At 39.2% G+C, this 17,738-nt stretch overlaps 1 protein-coding gene across 1 annotated transcript in view; it reads right to left on the reverse strand.

Annotated features, from left to right (window-relative positions):
• DCHS2 (dachsous cadherin-related 2) overlaps positions 1–17,738 on the reverse strand; it is a 499,472-nt gene that overhangs the window by 77,264 nt on the left and 404,470 nt on the right. The window contains exon 15 of the mRNA XM_078677916.1: positions 9,308–9,459. Coding sequence (XP_078534042.1) covers positions 9,308–9,459 — 152 coding nt within the window. The remainder of the gene's footprint in view (positions 1–9,307; positions 9,460–17,738) is intronic.

Raw genomic sequence — 17,738 nt, forward strand, 5'->3', positions numbered from 1 at the left:
ACATCAAATCCTTCATATATATGGCGAGCAATACTGTTATCCCTTACTAGCACAATCTCGTATTATCCTAAGGGAACCACTTACAATGCTTACTCTGTGCACTTGAGGAACACTTTAACTTTACTCATAAATTTCCCCATAGCACAGGCTATATCTAAGTTCACCATTCCCACCAAAAGGTTAACAGCTTGCATCCTATTCTTGTTCCTATATTTTTTAACAACCTGGAATAAAATCTCCTTTCGTATGTCTAAAATCTTCATGCAATCTAGTAAAATGTGTAAAATATCACAGGGGGTACCTAATGTACAAGTGCATTTGCCATTACTATCTATCATAAAGTTTCGAACCCCATTATTTTCGTAACATGGGTTTATCCCAATTCGCATTTTTAACACTTCCCGCCTTAAACGGTAGCTGGGTAACCGGTCTTCATAAGGAAAATGTTGAACATTTTCCCAAGCCAGGGTCATATGGGCGACTGAAGTTTTTCGCGAGAGGTACTCCCGATCATGTATACGAAACATATCAAATCCCAATGACCTGAGTTCTTTTTTACCTATTATCACATGGTCTTGCTGCGGGCATACCCTCAAACCAAGCACCCCATACGCTTCACTTATTGATGCTCTTGTCTCTTTCACCCAGGGCAGCTCACTAATGGCAATTTCACCTTTACACCATTGGGAAACCTTCAGAGACTCCCCGGACCCTAAGCGCTGCCAAAAGCGTATTAGGGCCATGCATGCTGTTGTAGCCCAGGAGGTAATTCCCAACTCAAGTCTTGCTGCCTGTACCATTGATGATCTAGGCAGCAAGAACAAGCTTATTAGGATATTTACCTCCTCTTTATCTCAGGAGCTCTTACCACTTAAGTAAAGTACCTCTGCCCCATACAGGAATTGTGGAGGGACCATTGCCCGGTAGGCCTTTATAACCGGCCTATCTGACATTTCTCCATAAACACTGCTACATCTTTTTAGGCCCTTCACAGAAGCCCATGCCCTCATTTTTAAAGCTTCCAGATGGGTATACCATTTCAGGGTACTCGTAAACCACATACCCAGATATATGTATTCTGTTACCCTCTCGAGAAATTCTGTGCTGAGATACCAAGAGAACTTTATTTTTCCCCTCCCGAAACATAACATTTTAGTTTTCTCCATGTTCACCACTAATTTGTTAGTTAGGCAGTACTCTTTAAACCTTTTCAACTTTCTCTGGAGGCCTATCTCCGTCTGGTCTATAATCACCAGGTCATCTGCATATAATAAGTAGGATATATGATTTCCTCCCAATTTTGGACTAGCCCCTCTAACCTCTCTTAATTTTCTCCCTGTTTTTAGCTGACTTGCCTTTGAAACATGTTGACCTCTCACGATTAAACATTAGGAGTGGGATATCACTTACAAATCCACCCCAGCACCGACATTGTTTTTAATGTTACCCCTTTCTGACTAATTAAACTCAGTAAACAGGAAAGGAGGTATTTTTAACTCTCACTTTTGTTCAACAACTTTTTTACGACTAGGAGGAGTGAAGAAAGTCTGGAGAACTGGAAACTCAGGCGGTCAAGAACCGATGATGATGCTATTCACCTAAGTAATAAGGTGGAGAATTCTAATATACTGCCCCCAAAGCTATAGTGAATTAGGGTTTTTTAGGAACCTATAGACCCTGGTGCTAATAGACATGTGATTCATTCTCCTTTGATTGATGTGATTACCTACGGAGGCTGAATGGATCTCAGCTTCTCCCTCGCGATGTATGATATATGGTATTGTTGTATGCGACCCTGTCTCTAGGCTACGGCTGAGTTAGGAATATACAGCTAGTGTTTGACTTTTTTAGTTTCCCGTCTACAGACAACTTTAGTTACCTATTGTGTAACCCTATTGTCAATATTGGGTCAGTCTCATGCTCATGATTAGATGGCTTTCTTGTCTATCTCAGTTCCCTTCTCCATATTTGATTGCTTTCCTCCTTATTGCTGTGTTCGCCCTACCCCAGAGCAATGTTTTTCACTGGATGAGTGCTTTTCACTTTACATGTTTCTCACTGGATATGTTCTATCCTTCCACAGCTCACTCAAGAGGAATTTCTATCTCATTCACACTAAATGGGCACTGATACCTTTTTTCCCTGATATCTCCTGTGCCTGCCTATTTACTCTACCATCCCGTCCAACTCTCTCTTTCTGCTTTCATCATCCTGGCTCGTTTGCTACTCCCCATGAAATTCGCTGTTTTTTGTAATAAATGTTTTAAATAATTTTTTTGCCTGAAAGTACCCACCCCAGGCTCTGTCTATCATCACCCCTTTTAGATGCCTAACCACGGTCCCTCATCCCTTCCAGTCCCACTCCATTTGATTTGATTTTTTATTTTGAGGGCCTGGCAGCTGCAGTGTGCTACCTGCTGCTCGCTTTTTTAATGCCTCTTTATTTTTGAATTTTACTTCATCATTCTGAAATGGCTGCCGGCAATCTTGGAAAGGCAAACAAAAAAATTCAAAAAGACCCTGGAGTGTCACAACTTTTCTTACAAACAATTCCAAGATGGATGCACTTTGCATGCATGGCTGCACATGCTTTTTGAAGCACTCATGGCCAATTCAGCTTTTTTAGGTCTTGGCTAGCGGTGCAGCGCATGCGCTGTTCACTTTGCGAGGCATGCAGTATACACTATATGTGAGGGAAGCCCCGCTCACTCCCCCCACCCACTTTCTCATTGGATTGTGGCTTTGACCTTCCTAAATGCAGCCTTCCAATTGGTTTAGAGGCTGCTAGTCCCTTCTTATGACGGCCATGTCTCCTTCCAAGGCTATTGGCCCCTTTACTATGCGTTTCCTGAGCACTTTGTTCTCATGCCACCACTGCCGCTGTCCCTACCTTCTCTCCCCCACTCCCATTGTTTATGCCTTAATCACGACCGCCCACCCGCACTCCTGTTTGCAATGCAATAGGTCTCGCGTGAACCCGAGTCCACTTGCATTGCAAATGCTTGTTTTGGTAGTTGCCCCGCCCTGCTGGTTAGCAGGTGGGCCGGTGCTCTGTCTTCACAAGGGCCAGGCAGCAGCTTATTCCCAACTTCATGGGGAGGGGGGGTACCATTTTCAACTCCTCAAAATGGAATGCAAACATTTTTGCTTCTAAATTACATTAACAATTGCGTGCAGGCTGCCTCGATGTATCAGCAACAGTAGTAAAAAACACAGAAAAGGGACAAGTGCTTGCAACCGAGTCAATAGCAGTGAGAAGGTGGCAGAAATCTTACAAACAAACTGCCACTAAACTAATTTCCTGTGATGTGAACGTCAATCCAAAGGGCATATGATGTAATTTTAATTAATGTCATTATAACACTAATTAATAGTTTAATCACTGTCTTGTGAAGTATGCCATTTGTCCGTATTTTAGCTGTTCCCGGTCCGCGTAACACCCAATACCACGGCTGAACATATTTTGGGAACAAGAGTTACTGTCAATCTATAAAAATCATCCATGATTAGAGCATGTTAGGTGCCTCAGCTAATTGTAGTAAGCGTACATAATTCCGAAATGGTGATTGGCTATTGAGTCAGCTTTAGCCCCCATCTGAGCAGTTGAATGGCACCCATTTGAGGCTGAGCAGAGTTTGGAGGGAATCGACTGATGGTGACAGAGAATCTAGTGACAGGCTGGGCAGCAAAAGCTAGGTTGCTGCAGCGTACTGTTCTGGTTTGGGAGGGGGCGCGGAGTAGAGCTCACCCCGGATGGTTGTGCCTCCTCAGTTTCCTGTCTGTTCATCGCAGTTCCTTTTGCTAGACCTTTGACTGTCATATGGGGCGTGGCCGAGGCCCCGCTGGAAACTGGTTGAAAGTCTTTTAGGCAATATGGTATTGTTAGTGTATACTGATGCTGGATGTTCCGTTTGTTGTGGAGGTCAGCAAGCCAGCAAATTTATACGCAGTGGCTTGTCTGGGGCACTGTTTAGGACCAGCACCCAAAACGAACCAACAAAATATTTTGCAAGCATGGGAGTCAAGTTTACAAAATTATTGTTGGGACTCGGCCACTAGTCCCATTTTTAAAAAAGTAAGTGAGGAAGAATTGCTTCTAGGGTGGCAGTGCAACAAGAGTATCCAGTTGTGAAATGCAACAGCTATGTAATTTAATATTATTGTCAGCTCTTTTGCAGCGCCCTCTGTACATACACTGCCCTCTTTGCCGCTTATGCTCAGCAGTGCTAGCCAGTAACATTGGACACTAGTAGATGCTATATTTCTGTTGAGTGAGACAGACTTCGAAGAGGGCGCCAGACTTCGAAGAGGGCCCTACGGAGAGCCCCTGCCAACTCGAATGTTTTGAAAAAATGGGTTAAATAGTGCATTTTAAAGTTTCACATACACATAAAATTTACTAAAAAGCCATAGGCTCTGAAAGTGCACTGAAACCTTGCTTTCCTTTCGTGATGTGCCCAAAAAGTCTGGCCCTACCCAGGAGATGACTTTTTTTTCCTTCTAATTTGCTGTAGGATCACCCTATGTGTCAGAAATTAGCTCAAGTATTCTAGGGCCAGGTTTTTAACTTGGGGGTCACTGTATGTCAATAATTACTTCTAGAATGTCAGAGTCAACATTTTGATGTGTAGTACTAATAAGCCAATGAGTTATACTTTGATGTCAAGAAATACAACCAATATTTTAGGGCCAGCATTTTGCCTTTGATGTCACCCCTTATACAATAAACACCATCATAGGTCAAAAATGATCTCCAGTATGCAAGGTCTGCCTTTTTGCCATGGATGCGCCATAGGTAACATCGCCACCCAAATGTTGTGGGTGAGTTCCCCATAAGACAAGAAAATCTGCTTTTGCTACGTCTTTCCCTGTTGCGGCTGCTCCCGCCATGAAAGTTATTGAGCCTTGGTAAAAACATTTTATCTGTACACTATGCGCATATCAAAACATGGCATTGGCAAGGCTTATTTTTATGCATGATGCATAATGTGAATAAAATGAAGCACTTCATAAAAAAGGTGAACAAGGTTTCTATTTGGTTGGACAGGCAGCTCCAGCAACAACAATATTGGAAATTAACACAAACACTTTAAAAAAATGTAAAACATAGCATGCAAGTGATCTTATATCACACCTGACTCCTTCAGACTGTCTTGGATTTTAGCCAGCAACATGATGGATTTTGGGATTTCACATTCCTACTTAGAATGTTTAATACATTTACGAATGCATCAGTGTGCCTGATAAACCAGAACTGGCTTAGGCGTCTCACTCAACAATAAGCAACTTGACAACTTAGTAAAAGATTTTAAGTCAAGTAATAAATGGTTTTGAGATGGCATTTTCTATGCAGATGTTAGTGCTAATAGGCAAAGAACCCGCTTCTCTAAGACAACGACTTGTTCAAAATGACCACCACAATTGCAGTGCTCTGTTACATCACCCTCCATGGTTCATGCATTGTAGCGGAAGCAACTGAACATGTCTGAAATCATGAAAGGAAAGCCTGGCTGCTGGCACGTCTTTTCTAAAGCAGAGAACCAGTTCTTTAGTGCACATACAGGAACTGCTTTGTGAAATATTGCTGGAGTTTGAGCGCTAGTGCCGTACTGAAGTTGGCATGTGAATGATATAGTGGATATCAAGTACAAATATAATACTCCTAATAAAAAATACGTTATTTCTTCAGAGATTTTAGTAATAGTTTTTAAAGATTAACATTTTCCCACCAGCAGTCGACTGGTGACACTGCCATGTGCAAACTAAGAGATGTTAGTTTGTCATGTGGACTGTGTATAGGGCAAATATTTTCACTATTTGTGTAGCAACGTTTATTATCTAGTAAACCATGCACATTCGTTTTTAGGTCGAGCTTTCATAGACCTGTTAAATGTCTTCTGTGGGGTTTGGCAAACCCACCGTTTGCCATTGTCAAAACAATGTGATTTCACTTACTTCCCTCCCTCCATGCTATCCTCTCCCTCCAGGCCTCTCGTCCCTCCTCTGCTGCTCTCCTCTCTCTCCAGGCCTCTCGCCAGCCCTTCCTCCCTCCCTCCCTCGTTGCTCCCCTCTTCCTCCAGGCGTCTCGTCCCTCCCTTGCTACTCTCTTCTCCCTCCAGGCCTCTTGTCCCTCCCCTGCTGCTTTCCTCCTCTTCCTCCAGGCCTCTTGTCCCTCCTCTGCTAGTCTCCTCCTCTCTCCAAGCCTCTCGTCCCTTCCTCATTGCTCCCCTCTCCCTCAGCTTAATATGAGATGTTGGTCGCAGCACCCAGGATAATATGCTGCATGGATAAATACTTATAAAGTTCCAAAGGCGAGACCGATTGCATTGCAAATGCTTGTTTTACTTTACTGTATAATCATGACTGGTGGACATTTCAGAATGGTAAAATAAAAATAGAAAGTAAAATGCGTGGTAATGACAATGGTAGCAAGAATTGGAAAAGCGAATTGGTTAGTACCTGCCTTTTACAGCAGAGACCTAATGACTTTGCTGATGCTTGATTTAATACAATTAGCTGTGTGCTTGTCCTGATTTTTATTTTCAGCTCTTTGCTTGGCAATATCAATTAACTTCAGTCTCTGATTCCTAAAAAGGGATCACATTAACACATGAACACCTGTAGGTATATGGCATATGCCATTTACATTTTATGATGCCACAATTTTTAAGCCCACTCAAGGAAAGAAGATGTCTACAAAATCTTGCAATATTCAAATCAATGTTTCATTTATTTGAAATATTGCCATCAATGGTCTATCATCCTACTATGAAACTGAAGTGTAGTGAGAGATGAAACAAGCGTATTTACTTGAAGACACGTAACAGTACCCTCTGAAAATGTATTGTTTTACCTCATTTCAAAATCTCTTTCCTACCTTTTGACTTGTCCTAAATCTCTTTCCGATTGGACATGTAACGGCCTGATTACAAGTTTGGCGATAGCCCCTCTCCCGCACCACCATACCAGTGTGCGCAACAGCCACCAGATTATGATTTGTTTTGTCGCTGGTGGGCGGGCCTTTGGTGGTCCCACCGCGGTGCATGTCAAATAGGCACCGCCATAAGACCATCAAAGACAGTACCTGCATGGCAGGGACTGGAGTAGTCCATGCCGTGCAGGTACTGGGGTGCATGCACACAGGTGGCACTACATCTGCCCCCTGCATGTACCCCATGGCCTTGAGGCACACGGTTTCCTCTCTGCCATGGTTTTCATGGAGTAGGAACCGCCATGAAGACTGCGGAGGAGAGGAAACACATAATATGAGTGGCAGAACTGTGGGAGTCCTGCCAAATATATTGAAGTCTCAAGACCGCTATGCCACCGCCAGGCATCTCTGATCCCTGGTGGTTGCAGCAGTGCAATAGTGGTCCGAGCACCCAAGTTGTAATAGGCTGGACCGCCAGTGTGGCAGTGGCTGAATCTCAAGACTGAATTGGAGTCATGGTTGGAGAACGATACGTGGGGGATCCACCTGGAAGGCCTCAATAAGAAACTGGACAAATATAGCAAAGAACTTCAAGAGGGCAAATTGAACAATCGACAAAGAGCAGCTTGTGGTAACATTTAGTTTGTCGATTTATTTCAGAGTCTATGACTGGGCTATGAACAGGTTACCATGTTTGATGTATCATTATATTTTGGAGGTGAGCGACCATATATTTATTCTAGAAGGGCTGACTTTCCTTATTGAGTTGACAGGTTACCACAATTTGAGTAAGGGTTCAACTCATTCTAGCGTATTTTGATTACAGATTGGTTCTGATTGATTTTACTCGCCAGTATTATGGATCTCGTACTGTATAGAATTACACGAGGTAGGAATGGTCATTTCACCTATATCTTAAGAGTGATTCATATTAGGTGATTTAACAATAAGTTAATTTTAATATAGACACTGAGACATGGAAGGTATAATTCATGAATACCTAAAAACAAAACTTATTTCACACACCAGCAGTCTTAAATTGATCATCAGGTATAGAATGCAGAATGAGGTGGTATAAATACCAGGAAATGGAATGGTACACTAGAACCCACAGTGCATGAAGGGTTGTTGGCTGTATATGATATTCCTTGTATATTGTAATTGTTTAAGCATTGGTATTTCGTGTGGGTTCCAGATATGCCCCTGAGGAAGGGACCTTGCAGTCCCAAAATGCAATGAGCATGAAAATGAACAGAAAATAATTTTTGGGATACAGTACACAAAAAATTATGTTTTCATATAGATGTTGCATTTTGAATCAAAGTATATTTAGTTGAAAGTACACTTTTGTTGAAAAGAATAAGGACCTGGTACTAGCAGTATGGTACAAAATGTAATGAACTGATTATATATTATATACTATGAACAAAGAAATAAATGTTAAAAAATGAAGAAATAAACAAATTGAGGTTCAGATTGTGATTAATCTAGATTGAATTGTGGGTCTGAGTGAACAGTCCACACTGCATTCAAGTCTGTGTACTTGTTATATTTTGCTAGTTTAAGTAACATGTCTCGACAGCACACACAGCGGTGTAGCACCACTTGATTATCTTGATAAGATTTAATTTGAGGAGGATTAGCAGCAGGAAGCAGAAGGAGTCCACCTCTCAACAATAAAACTGAGTAGTGGCTGGACCACCACAGCTGCTCCCTCGCGAGTCTGGCAGTCCTTGGACCACCAGATTTGTATTCAAGCCCTAGATGTCTACCCATTTGAAGTGCATGGCTGTGAGAAGTGTATTATTTCAAGAGTGGCTCACAGTCTGTTCTTTGGACTTGGTGCATTTGCATGTAGGGGCGTTCTACTCCTGAAGGGGCAGTTGAAGAAGTGTGTGATATAGATGCTTTTTAGAAGCCTGTTAGCATTGTATTCTGAGAGCTATGTAGGTCCTGATTTTGAGGAAAGCCGGGTCTGTATTGCTTCACAAACTGCTGAAGTGGATTGATAGTGTGGACTTGTGTAGAACAAAATCTAAACAGATTTATCTTTAGTAAGAGAAATGAGGAGTTGATACGATGGCTTTCATTGATATGAATTCAATTGTTTTTGTAATATAGATTTTAATTGCAATTGCCCACAGTAATTTGAAATGTATTTGAATTTCATCCAAAAGGTACTGTCAATAATTGAATAAGGTGACATTTTGCAATTCTCAAACTGAGCCTCTAACCCTAATAGTATTCCCAAACACAAATGTTGCAATAGCACGTTTCCAAAACAATGACCAATGTGTGTCTGTACTTTGAAAAACTGTCAAAAGTTATTATATAAACACAAACAAGAGGCAGTAAAGAAAATCAAAAAAAGCAAACCTGTAAACTGAAACTATTTCACGATCCAAGATGGCATTTGTTTCTAAAATGCCAGTTGATGAGTTGATTATAAATTCCTTATTTTCATTACCACTTATGATTGAATATTCAATTTCACCATTCCGTCCACTATCTTCATCAATAGCAAACACCTGTAGGACAATAACAGTATTAGTTACACCAATAATGTTTTTTATTGTTTTTATTAAATATAATAATATTACATGCTTTGAACAGTATATAAAGGTGCATTTTATTAACATATCTCCACATTGTGTGTTGTAAAATGTGTGTATTATCACAAAACTCATTTTGACATATGCCCCCTGGTATAAAGACAAAATATCGAATTCAAAATATAGAATTACCAAAATATGGAAGTCAAAATATAGAATCAACAAAATATCGAATGGACAGTATATAGTGGTCAAAAATATCGAATTGAAGGTAAGTAATATAATATCGATTTTTTTAAACATAGAAAGTAAAAATATCGAAGTATATAATATAGGTATTAAAATATATTGTGTTTTGTATGTTAGTATATGTGTAAAAAGTGTATATTATTTTTGTAATTTATTTTAAGTAATGAATATTCTGTTATTTAATTTTTGCATAATTACATTCTGTAGCGGGTTGTGGGTTTATAGGGGAATAGAGTGGGAAGTAATTTAATTATATTAAATTAAATATACATTTTTAGAAATTACTAATTATTTTTTATTTAATTTTGTGTTTTAGTTCTGTAGTGGGTTGTGGGTTTATAGGGTAATAGGGTGGGGAGTAATTGATTTATTGGTATTCATTTTGAATTAATTGTTAATTAATTTTTAATTAGTAATTAATTTTTATTAATTGATTAATTGACAATTATTTTAATTGTATTAATTTATTTTCTGTAGCAGGTTGTGGATTTATAGGGGAATAGGGTGGGAAGTAATTTAATTGTATTTAAGTAAATAATTGTATTTATATTTAGTATTGATTTTTTATTTATTATTAATTTATTGTTATTTGGTAATTATTTTTATTAATTGTAATTAATTTGTATTAATTTATCAATTGATAATTACAATAATTCTATTAATTTATTTTCTGTAGCGGACTGTGGGTTTATAGGGGAATAGGGTGGGAAGTAATTTAATTATAATTAATTACATCTTAAAAATAATTTATGTGTATTGATAATTAATTTACTGTTAATTAATTATTAATTGGTATTAATTTTTATTATTAATAATTTTTTGTAATTGAAAATTAATTAGCTGTTAATTAATTATGAATAGTTAATTATTTTAATAACTGGGGAGAGGAGTTGGCCTAACGGCTAGGGCGCTCGACCTCGGACCTGGGGATCTGGGTTCGAGTCTCGGTAACGACGCCAAAACCTCCTGTGATTCTGGGCAAATCACTTAATCTCCCCGTGCCTAAAAATGAAAGTAACTGGAAACGTAAAATGTAACGTAACTGGAAAAAATATGTAAAGCGCTCTGATACCTGATTCGGTTCGGGTCTAGTTCGCGCTATATAAAAATGCAAAAAAAACAAAAAACTAATATTGATTTGTATTTATAATTGATTAATTATTACATAATATTAAACTGCCAATTAATTTTAATTAATGTTTTATTGGTATTGATATTTAAGTTACTTTTATTAATATATTAAATCATTACTTTCCCTACTGTTAAATTCACTAGAGTGGGAATAGTAATTATGACCCCTACGCTATCCAGCGCTTTCCCTACTGTTGCACTCTCTGGAGTGCGAATAGTAATTTTTACCCCTACGCTATCCAATGCTTTCCCTACTGTTGCACTCTCTGGAGTGGGAATAGTAATTTTTACCCTCCCGCTATCCAACGCTTTCCCTACTGTTGCACTCTTTGGAGTGGGAATAGTAATTTTTACCCCTACGCTATCCAACGCTTTCTCTCCTCTTGCACTCTCTGGAGTGGGAATAGTAATTTTTACCCCTACGCTAGCCAACGCTTTCCCTACTGTTGCACTCACAGGAGTGGGAATAGTCATTTATACCCTCTCGCTATCCAACGCTTTCCCTACTGTTGCACTCACTGGAGTGGGAATAGTAATTTTTACCATCCTGCTATCCAACGCTTTCCCTACTGTTACAATCTCTGGAGTGGCAATAGTCATTTTTACCCCTACGCTATCCAACGCTTTCCCTACTGTTGTACTCACTGGAGTGGGAATAGTAATTTTTACCCCTACGCTATCCAACGTTTTTCCTACTGTTGCACTCTCTGGAGCCGTAATAGTAAATGTTACCCTCCCGTTATCCTACGGTAAAAATATTGTATATTTTTTATTAATATTATGTCACTTGTCAAGTGATCTAGGCTCGAATGAGCAGAAACGTTATGGCAACAGCACTTGAATAAATCTGTATCTTACTACTTGGTGCTCCGTGTCTGTTCTTGCCCCACGTTTGGGGAAGTTTCAGCATGTGGGGAACGGAGTTCTTTATATATATATATATATATATATATATATATATATATATATATATATATATATATATATTTATTAAAAAATAAAATTTTATGTTTTTTTATAATTTAAATTAGTTATTTAATACTTTTAATGTTATTGAAGTATTTTTAAGTATGTGTTAGTTAATTATATTTATTATTTCATTATTTTAAATTACTTTTATGAAATTAAAAAAAATCGATATTTTGACTAACTATATTTTTTAAAATGATATTTTTGATTCGATATTTTTGTACTTACCTGTTTGGAGATAGGAATTCGATATTTTTCCATTCTATATTTTTTCCTCGATATTTTGGTAATTCCATATTTGTGTATTCGATATTATGTCAGTGATCCATGCCCCCTAAAGATGACTTACTCGCTCAGTATGGAAAATGAAACTGTGTAGCATTTGAACAAATGTAAAACATTTTAAGAAATGTTTTTTTAAGCCTTATCCACGAAGTGGTACTTGACTCTTTAATTGTAATTATTATTGATTTTTTGGCTGAATATATACGGACCATTAAGGGCAAGAATAATGGGGCGGTATTTGGAGCCATATAAACCTAACATGGGTTCACAGAAAATGATGGTTGAATGAATGGGACAAAAATAGGCCCGCTCACCGAAATAAAAGTGTCCCCCATTAGCGAAACAGATAGCTATAAAGTGGCCCACATTTGCAAATCTGGACAGTTTTGAACTCGAAAAGACAAGCTATATAGTTGTTTTCAAAGATATGGGAGATTACGTGGATTTGTGTTTGCTGCAGGTAATATTTGTTTTGATATCAGCGAAAGCTACAGTAAAAGCCTGCCCACCTGGCCATCAAACAGGCCCACAAATTGCTAGAAAAACTGCCTGGTTACCCTACAGGCCAGTCTGACTCTGTGCGTGAAATTGATTGGATGTGAAACCTCTTCATTTCAATAGGAGTTTAAGTGTAAGGAGGAAGGAAGATGTTAAGCATTAGGAAGAGAGATTAATATAGGAATTTTTGTAAAATATTTACAAGATTTGCATTACTTAGGGGGTCATTACAACAGCGGAGGGCCCACCACCAACAGCCTGTCAGTGGCAGGCCCTCGGCCATCACACTGCGGTTTTCTGGCGGGTTGAAATGTGGCAGCCGGAAAGACCGACAGACACGATTCCGACAGGCGGTTATTTTCCGACTGCCTGTCGCATCAGGGCTTTGCCCACCATTGTGGCGCTGCCTGTCAGGCCCCACTGTCGGGATAAAATATCCCTTTTCACCTGTAGTTTTTTCAGCGTTCAACCCGCCACGAAACAGTAGGCGGAAACGGATTTGGGGTCCTGCAGCGGACCACCCTTCATTTCTGGGCCTGGAGCAAGGGCACTGGGAGAACCTATGGTGCCCCCCTTCATATTGTTGCACCATGTAGCAGGCACCGCATGATGCCTGCCACGTAGTGCAGGTATATGCAAGTGATGTTTTTTTTGTATCATGGCGGGGTCTGCTAACCGCATCGCTGCCGCAATACAGTAGATAGGCAATGAGACCGCCGTGGTGGCGGTCGCATCCTAATGCAGTCGGTGTGTAGGCCACCTCGTAGGCGGCTGGTCCCACTAACACGACGATGGCGGACAGACTGAATTCCGTCCGCCATCGTAATGACCCCCAAAGTTCTTATTATTAAAATAATGGTGAGAATATTAACTCTGGCAATCAGCTAAATTTGCCTCACCTAGAGTGATAAACCTATCCCTCTTAGTCTAGAAGCTCTACCATTTTCTTTAAAATTCGTTTGTCCTTTAACATTTATTGTTAATCATTAATTTTTAAAAAGGCAGAATAGAAAAAAAAGGAAACGAATTATGCACTTCCGATATGCTTTTCTCTATACATTGAATTGTGAATTGAATCATGATAAAAATGCCTCTGTAGATCCATTCGTCTTCCCAAAGCAGTAACTGTGATCACACAACCGTGATTTAAATACAAATGATCGCAACAAGATATAACTGGGTGAAATTTACTTTTTACAATTTTATGATACTGTAAAATTTGCATTTGTTTTACCAACTGCACCTCTTTTGAAATCCTCTCATTTGTGCTTGCATTGTTTTAGGAAAATATTTTGCTGAGAAAATCTATAAACAAACTATTATTTTCTTCATCAAATAATTTTATTGAAAACGAAGAGCCCAATGCACAAAGAAGGTTCAATATTTCCTCATGTATTTTTCTCCTACCATTGGTGCAAATTTTCACCTTCTTCGACATTTGTGAATAATTTCTATAGAACTCCTTAGTTGCTGCATCTGTGACATCGACAGTACTCACATGTATAAACATTCACACACTCAGAAATAGAACAGGTGTACTGGCTTATGCTACGATTTATTATTTTTATTCTTCAATATAAAAATAAACTCAAAAAAAGAAATGGAGCAGGTGTAGATTTCTGTAAAGGAGAAATTAATGCATTTATTTGCACTTACAAACTTTAAAAGAATTTCATTGAAAACTACTTTCTCTGTGGTCCTCAATCAATTTTTAGATGTTCCTAGCTCTTTTCTGACTTGAAAACACTTCTGTCCAGAAGAAGAAAAAATCTCCAACTGCCTCTATGATGGCAAACTACCTGCAAATGTCTTGTGAAAATCTACAGGCTTGGCATTTTCACATGTTCCTGACATGCCCAGTAACAGTTCCAGTGCGAATATTAACTAAAAAATCAAATTACACAATACTATTTACGATTTCAAATCTGGGACTAATACACTGGTATATTTTAGGACTAAGTTGCTCTATTTTCACAAGTCCTAAATTGTAATATTTCCATTAGTTTGAAAGCTAAAAATATGTTCATGATCAAAATCCATCCTACCTCATCAACCTGCTTGCTGTGTCCATATCATCTGACCAGACCAGTTAGAACAAACGATGCTGTAGTTGGTGGCAGATTAATTCATTCTCAAGGCCCTCTATTTTGCAGCCTGCTTCCTCTTTCCATCTGAATGGAAATGCAGTTCTTAAAATTGAAAACATTTCCGAAGACTCAACTCCTCTAGCAGGCATATTGTGGAGGTTTGTGTGAAGGTTTGTTTTGATAATACGACTCAGAATATACCCATGTATTATTGCACGTACCAGCTCAGCTGAACTAATTACACCTTTCATGGAACTATTAAGAAGGAACCTTCTGGCTGCCCTAGTACTAAACCCAAAAAGGTGATCAAATAAAAATAAAACATATATATGAGTAGCTCAAAACATATTCCCACCTACGGCAAATACAACTTCAAGGATGGGGGCTGTGCACTTCTGGTCACCCTCTCAAAAAGAAAGAAGACCTGATGAACAGTGAACCACTGGCTTTTACCATTCTCTCCCGTTTCCTTCATGAAAGAAAACTTTTGTTTGGGCAGAAATGATGAGCAAAATAAACAGTGTGTAGGTTTAAGGGTGCATGAGCAGGAGAATCGTGAGCCCCCTACTTTAGCAGCTACAGCGGGGATAGGGATCTTTATTAGTCTCTTCTGCCTGTAACTTGACAGACGAACGCGTATAATTGCCCTTATATAAGGGATAACATACTCCCTACCATACATTATAAGGAAATTGCATGTCACTGAGGAGTTCTATAACCAAATAGAGGAACGAGGCTGAAGGTCAAGTTCCTTTATAAGTTATGGAACTCAGAGGTGACTTGCAGTCTCCTTATCATGTATGGCCGGGGGTATCTTATCCCATATAATACATGGTCACACCATCACGTTTCCCACCAATCATTTAAAACCTAGGTGCGTAGCTCTTTCATATGAAAGAAGGAGCATTTTTACAAGCATAAAGAAATAAAATAGAACCTCTAGTGGAAAATTAAACACATCAAAAACCTGTTAGATATTTGTTGCAAAATGATATTAGAAATAGTTAAAAACAAGTACTTTTTTTTAAAGAAAAGCTGTAGTAATTTAGAATGTGTAGAAACATACAGAATTTGTTTAACTTTTCTTTAATTTTCTAAACAATGCAAACAATAATTATGGTGTTTCTGCTTGTCAGTGTAAGCTACAAAAAAACAGAGCAGAAGAAAGAAAAACAGCATTCAGTTTTTGTTGCAATACAGTTGCTTCAGTTATGCTCCATGATCTGACCTACCTTACACCTTGGCTGCTGGCAGTAGACATTGTGACATCAACTCGATTGACTGCAATAACTTATAACTGTTAAGTTCTGACACTTTCTTTTAATACAAACATGTGATAGTCTTTCGATGGTGGTGTGATGCCATTCTGATTATTCCTACCTGAGACCCGGATGGGGTGCTGATTGAATTATCTTTTGCTTTTGGACTGCCTGGTTCATGCTACAGTCAGTAGCTGATGGAATAAACCTTATTTGGCAAATCATTTCCTATTTTGCCATTTCTTTATTTCCTTGTTTATGCTTAATGGACTTGCCCTTTAATGGACTTTAAAACTTAGACTATTGTTTTCCATCTTTTAGGACCTGAACTGTTAGACAACGAAATATCCTTCTGCTTTAATGGTGGTAGGATTCTGTAGCTCTGCAATTGATTCTGATTATGTCCATTCGAGAAAACAGCTTAAATGTTTGGCATTGTTCTGCAAACTGCGTTATTCTTAACTGAACTCCCGAAGATGCTACTTGTGGCAACGAAGTTTGGCTCTTTAATACAATAACCAAATTAACTAAATTCTCAAATGGAACGAAGGGTGGGTGGGAAAATGGATGAGCAGCAGTGCATAGGTGAATGAGTGGGCGGATGAATGACTGTGTAGATGGATGAGATGGTGAAAGGATAAGTAAATGAATAGGGGAATGGGCAACTGAAAGGATGACAAAGTAAATGAATGGTTGATGAATGAGTGAATGGATAGGTGGATGGGCATATGAAAGGATGGTAAAGTAGAGGGATGGATGAATGGATGAGTCAGTGAATAGATAGCTGGATCAACAGGTGAAAGGATGGCAGAGCAAAGGGGTTGAAAGATGTCACAGTAAAAGAAAGGATGGATGGATGAGTGGGGGAAATGAGGAGTAGATGGATGGGTGGAATGTACAGTTGATGGATTTATGATGGATGACAGAGTGGATGACGGAAGAGTGGATGAATGGATGAATGAATGGATGAATGATGGATGAATGCCAGAGTGGATGGATGAATGTCAAATTGGATGGATGGGATAGGGAAAGACTGAATGATGGATAAAAGAATAATGGAATGGCAGAATGAAAAGGTGAAATTGTAGATATCAGTGGGTGGATGGAAGGGTGGCGGGAATAAATGGATAGATGCTTGGCTGGAAGAGACAAGGAAGCTCTTCTAGGAAGAGTTCGGCTGACTAGCTTCACTTGTTGGGTGCCATCAGAGCTTTAGTACTAAGTGGGGGGTATTTTAATGTTCTGGCTACTTCACTGCAGCCACGGCCGGTAGTAGGTGTAACTGCAGGGCGGTGACGTGGGGAGGGGGAGGGGCAGGGTGGGGGGTAGTAATGTATGGATTATGGACTTTAACATGTAAGTAAACATATAAATAAATAAAACGAATTTCGTTGAGCGCACTGCATCACATTTGGTGATGCCGTGCACATAACGAAACTCGTTTCATTTATTTATATGTTTACTTACCTGTTAAAGTCCGTAATCCATACATTTTCTACCCCCCCACCCTGCCCCTCCCCTTCCCCACACCACCACCCTGCAGTTACACCTACTACCGGCCGCGGCTGCTTCACTGTGCATGAGTATGAGTTCATAGACACTGGTACATATGACAGGTGTGACTTCTCACCCTCAAACATGCCTCCTAAATAGGCCTGGGAGATATCCGACAAAATGCCCAATAAATTACACGAAATTATGTGTTATTACACAGAAGACCAATTTTGGCACAAGGACTCATTTCAGGCACAAAAAAATCTGATTTTTACCATAACAA

The sequence above is a fragment of the Lissotriton helveticus genome, chromosome 2_1 (assembly GCF_964261635.1).
Source record: "Lissotriton helveticus chromosome 2_1, aLisHel1.1, whole genome shotgun sequence".
Classification (NCBI taxonomy): Eukaryota; Metazoa; Chordata; class Amphibia; order Caudata; family Salamandridae; genus Lissotriton; species Lissotriton helveticus.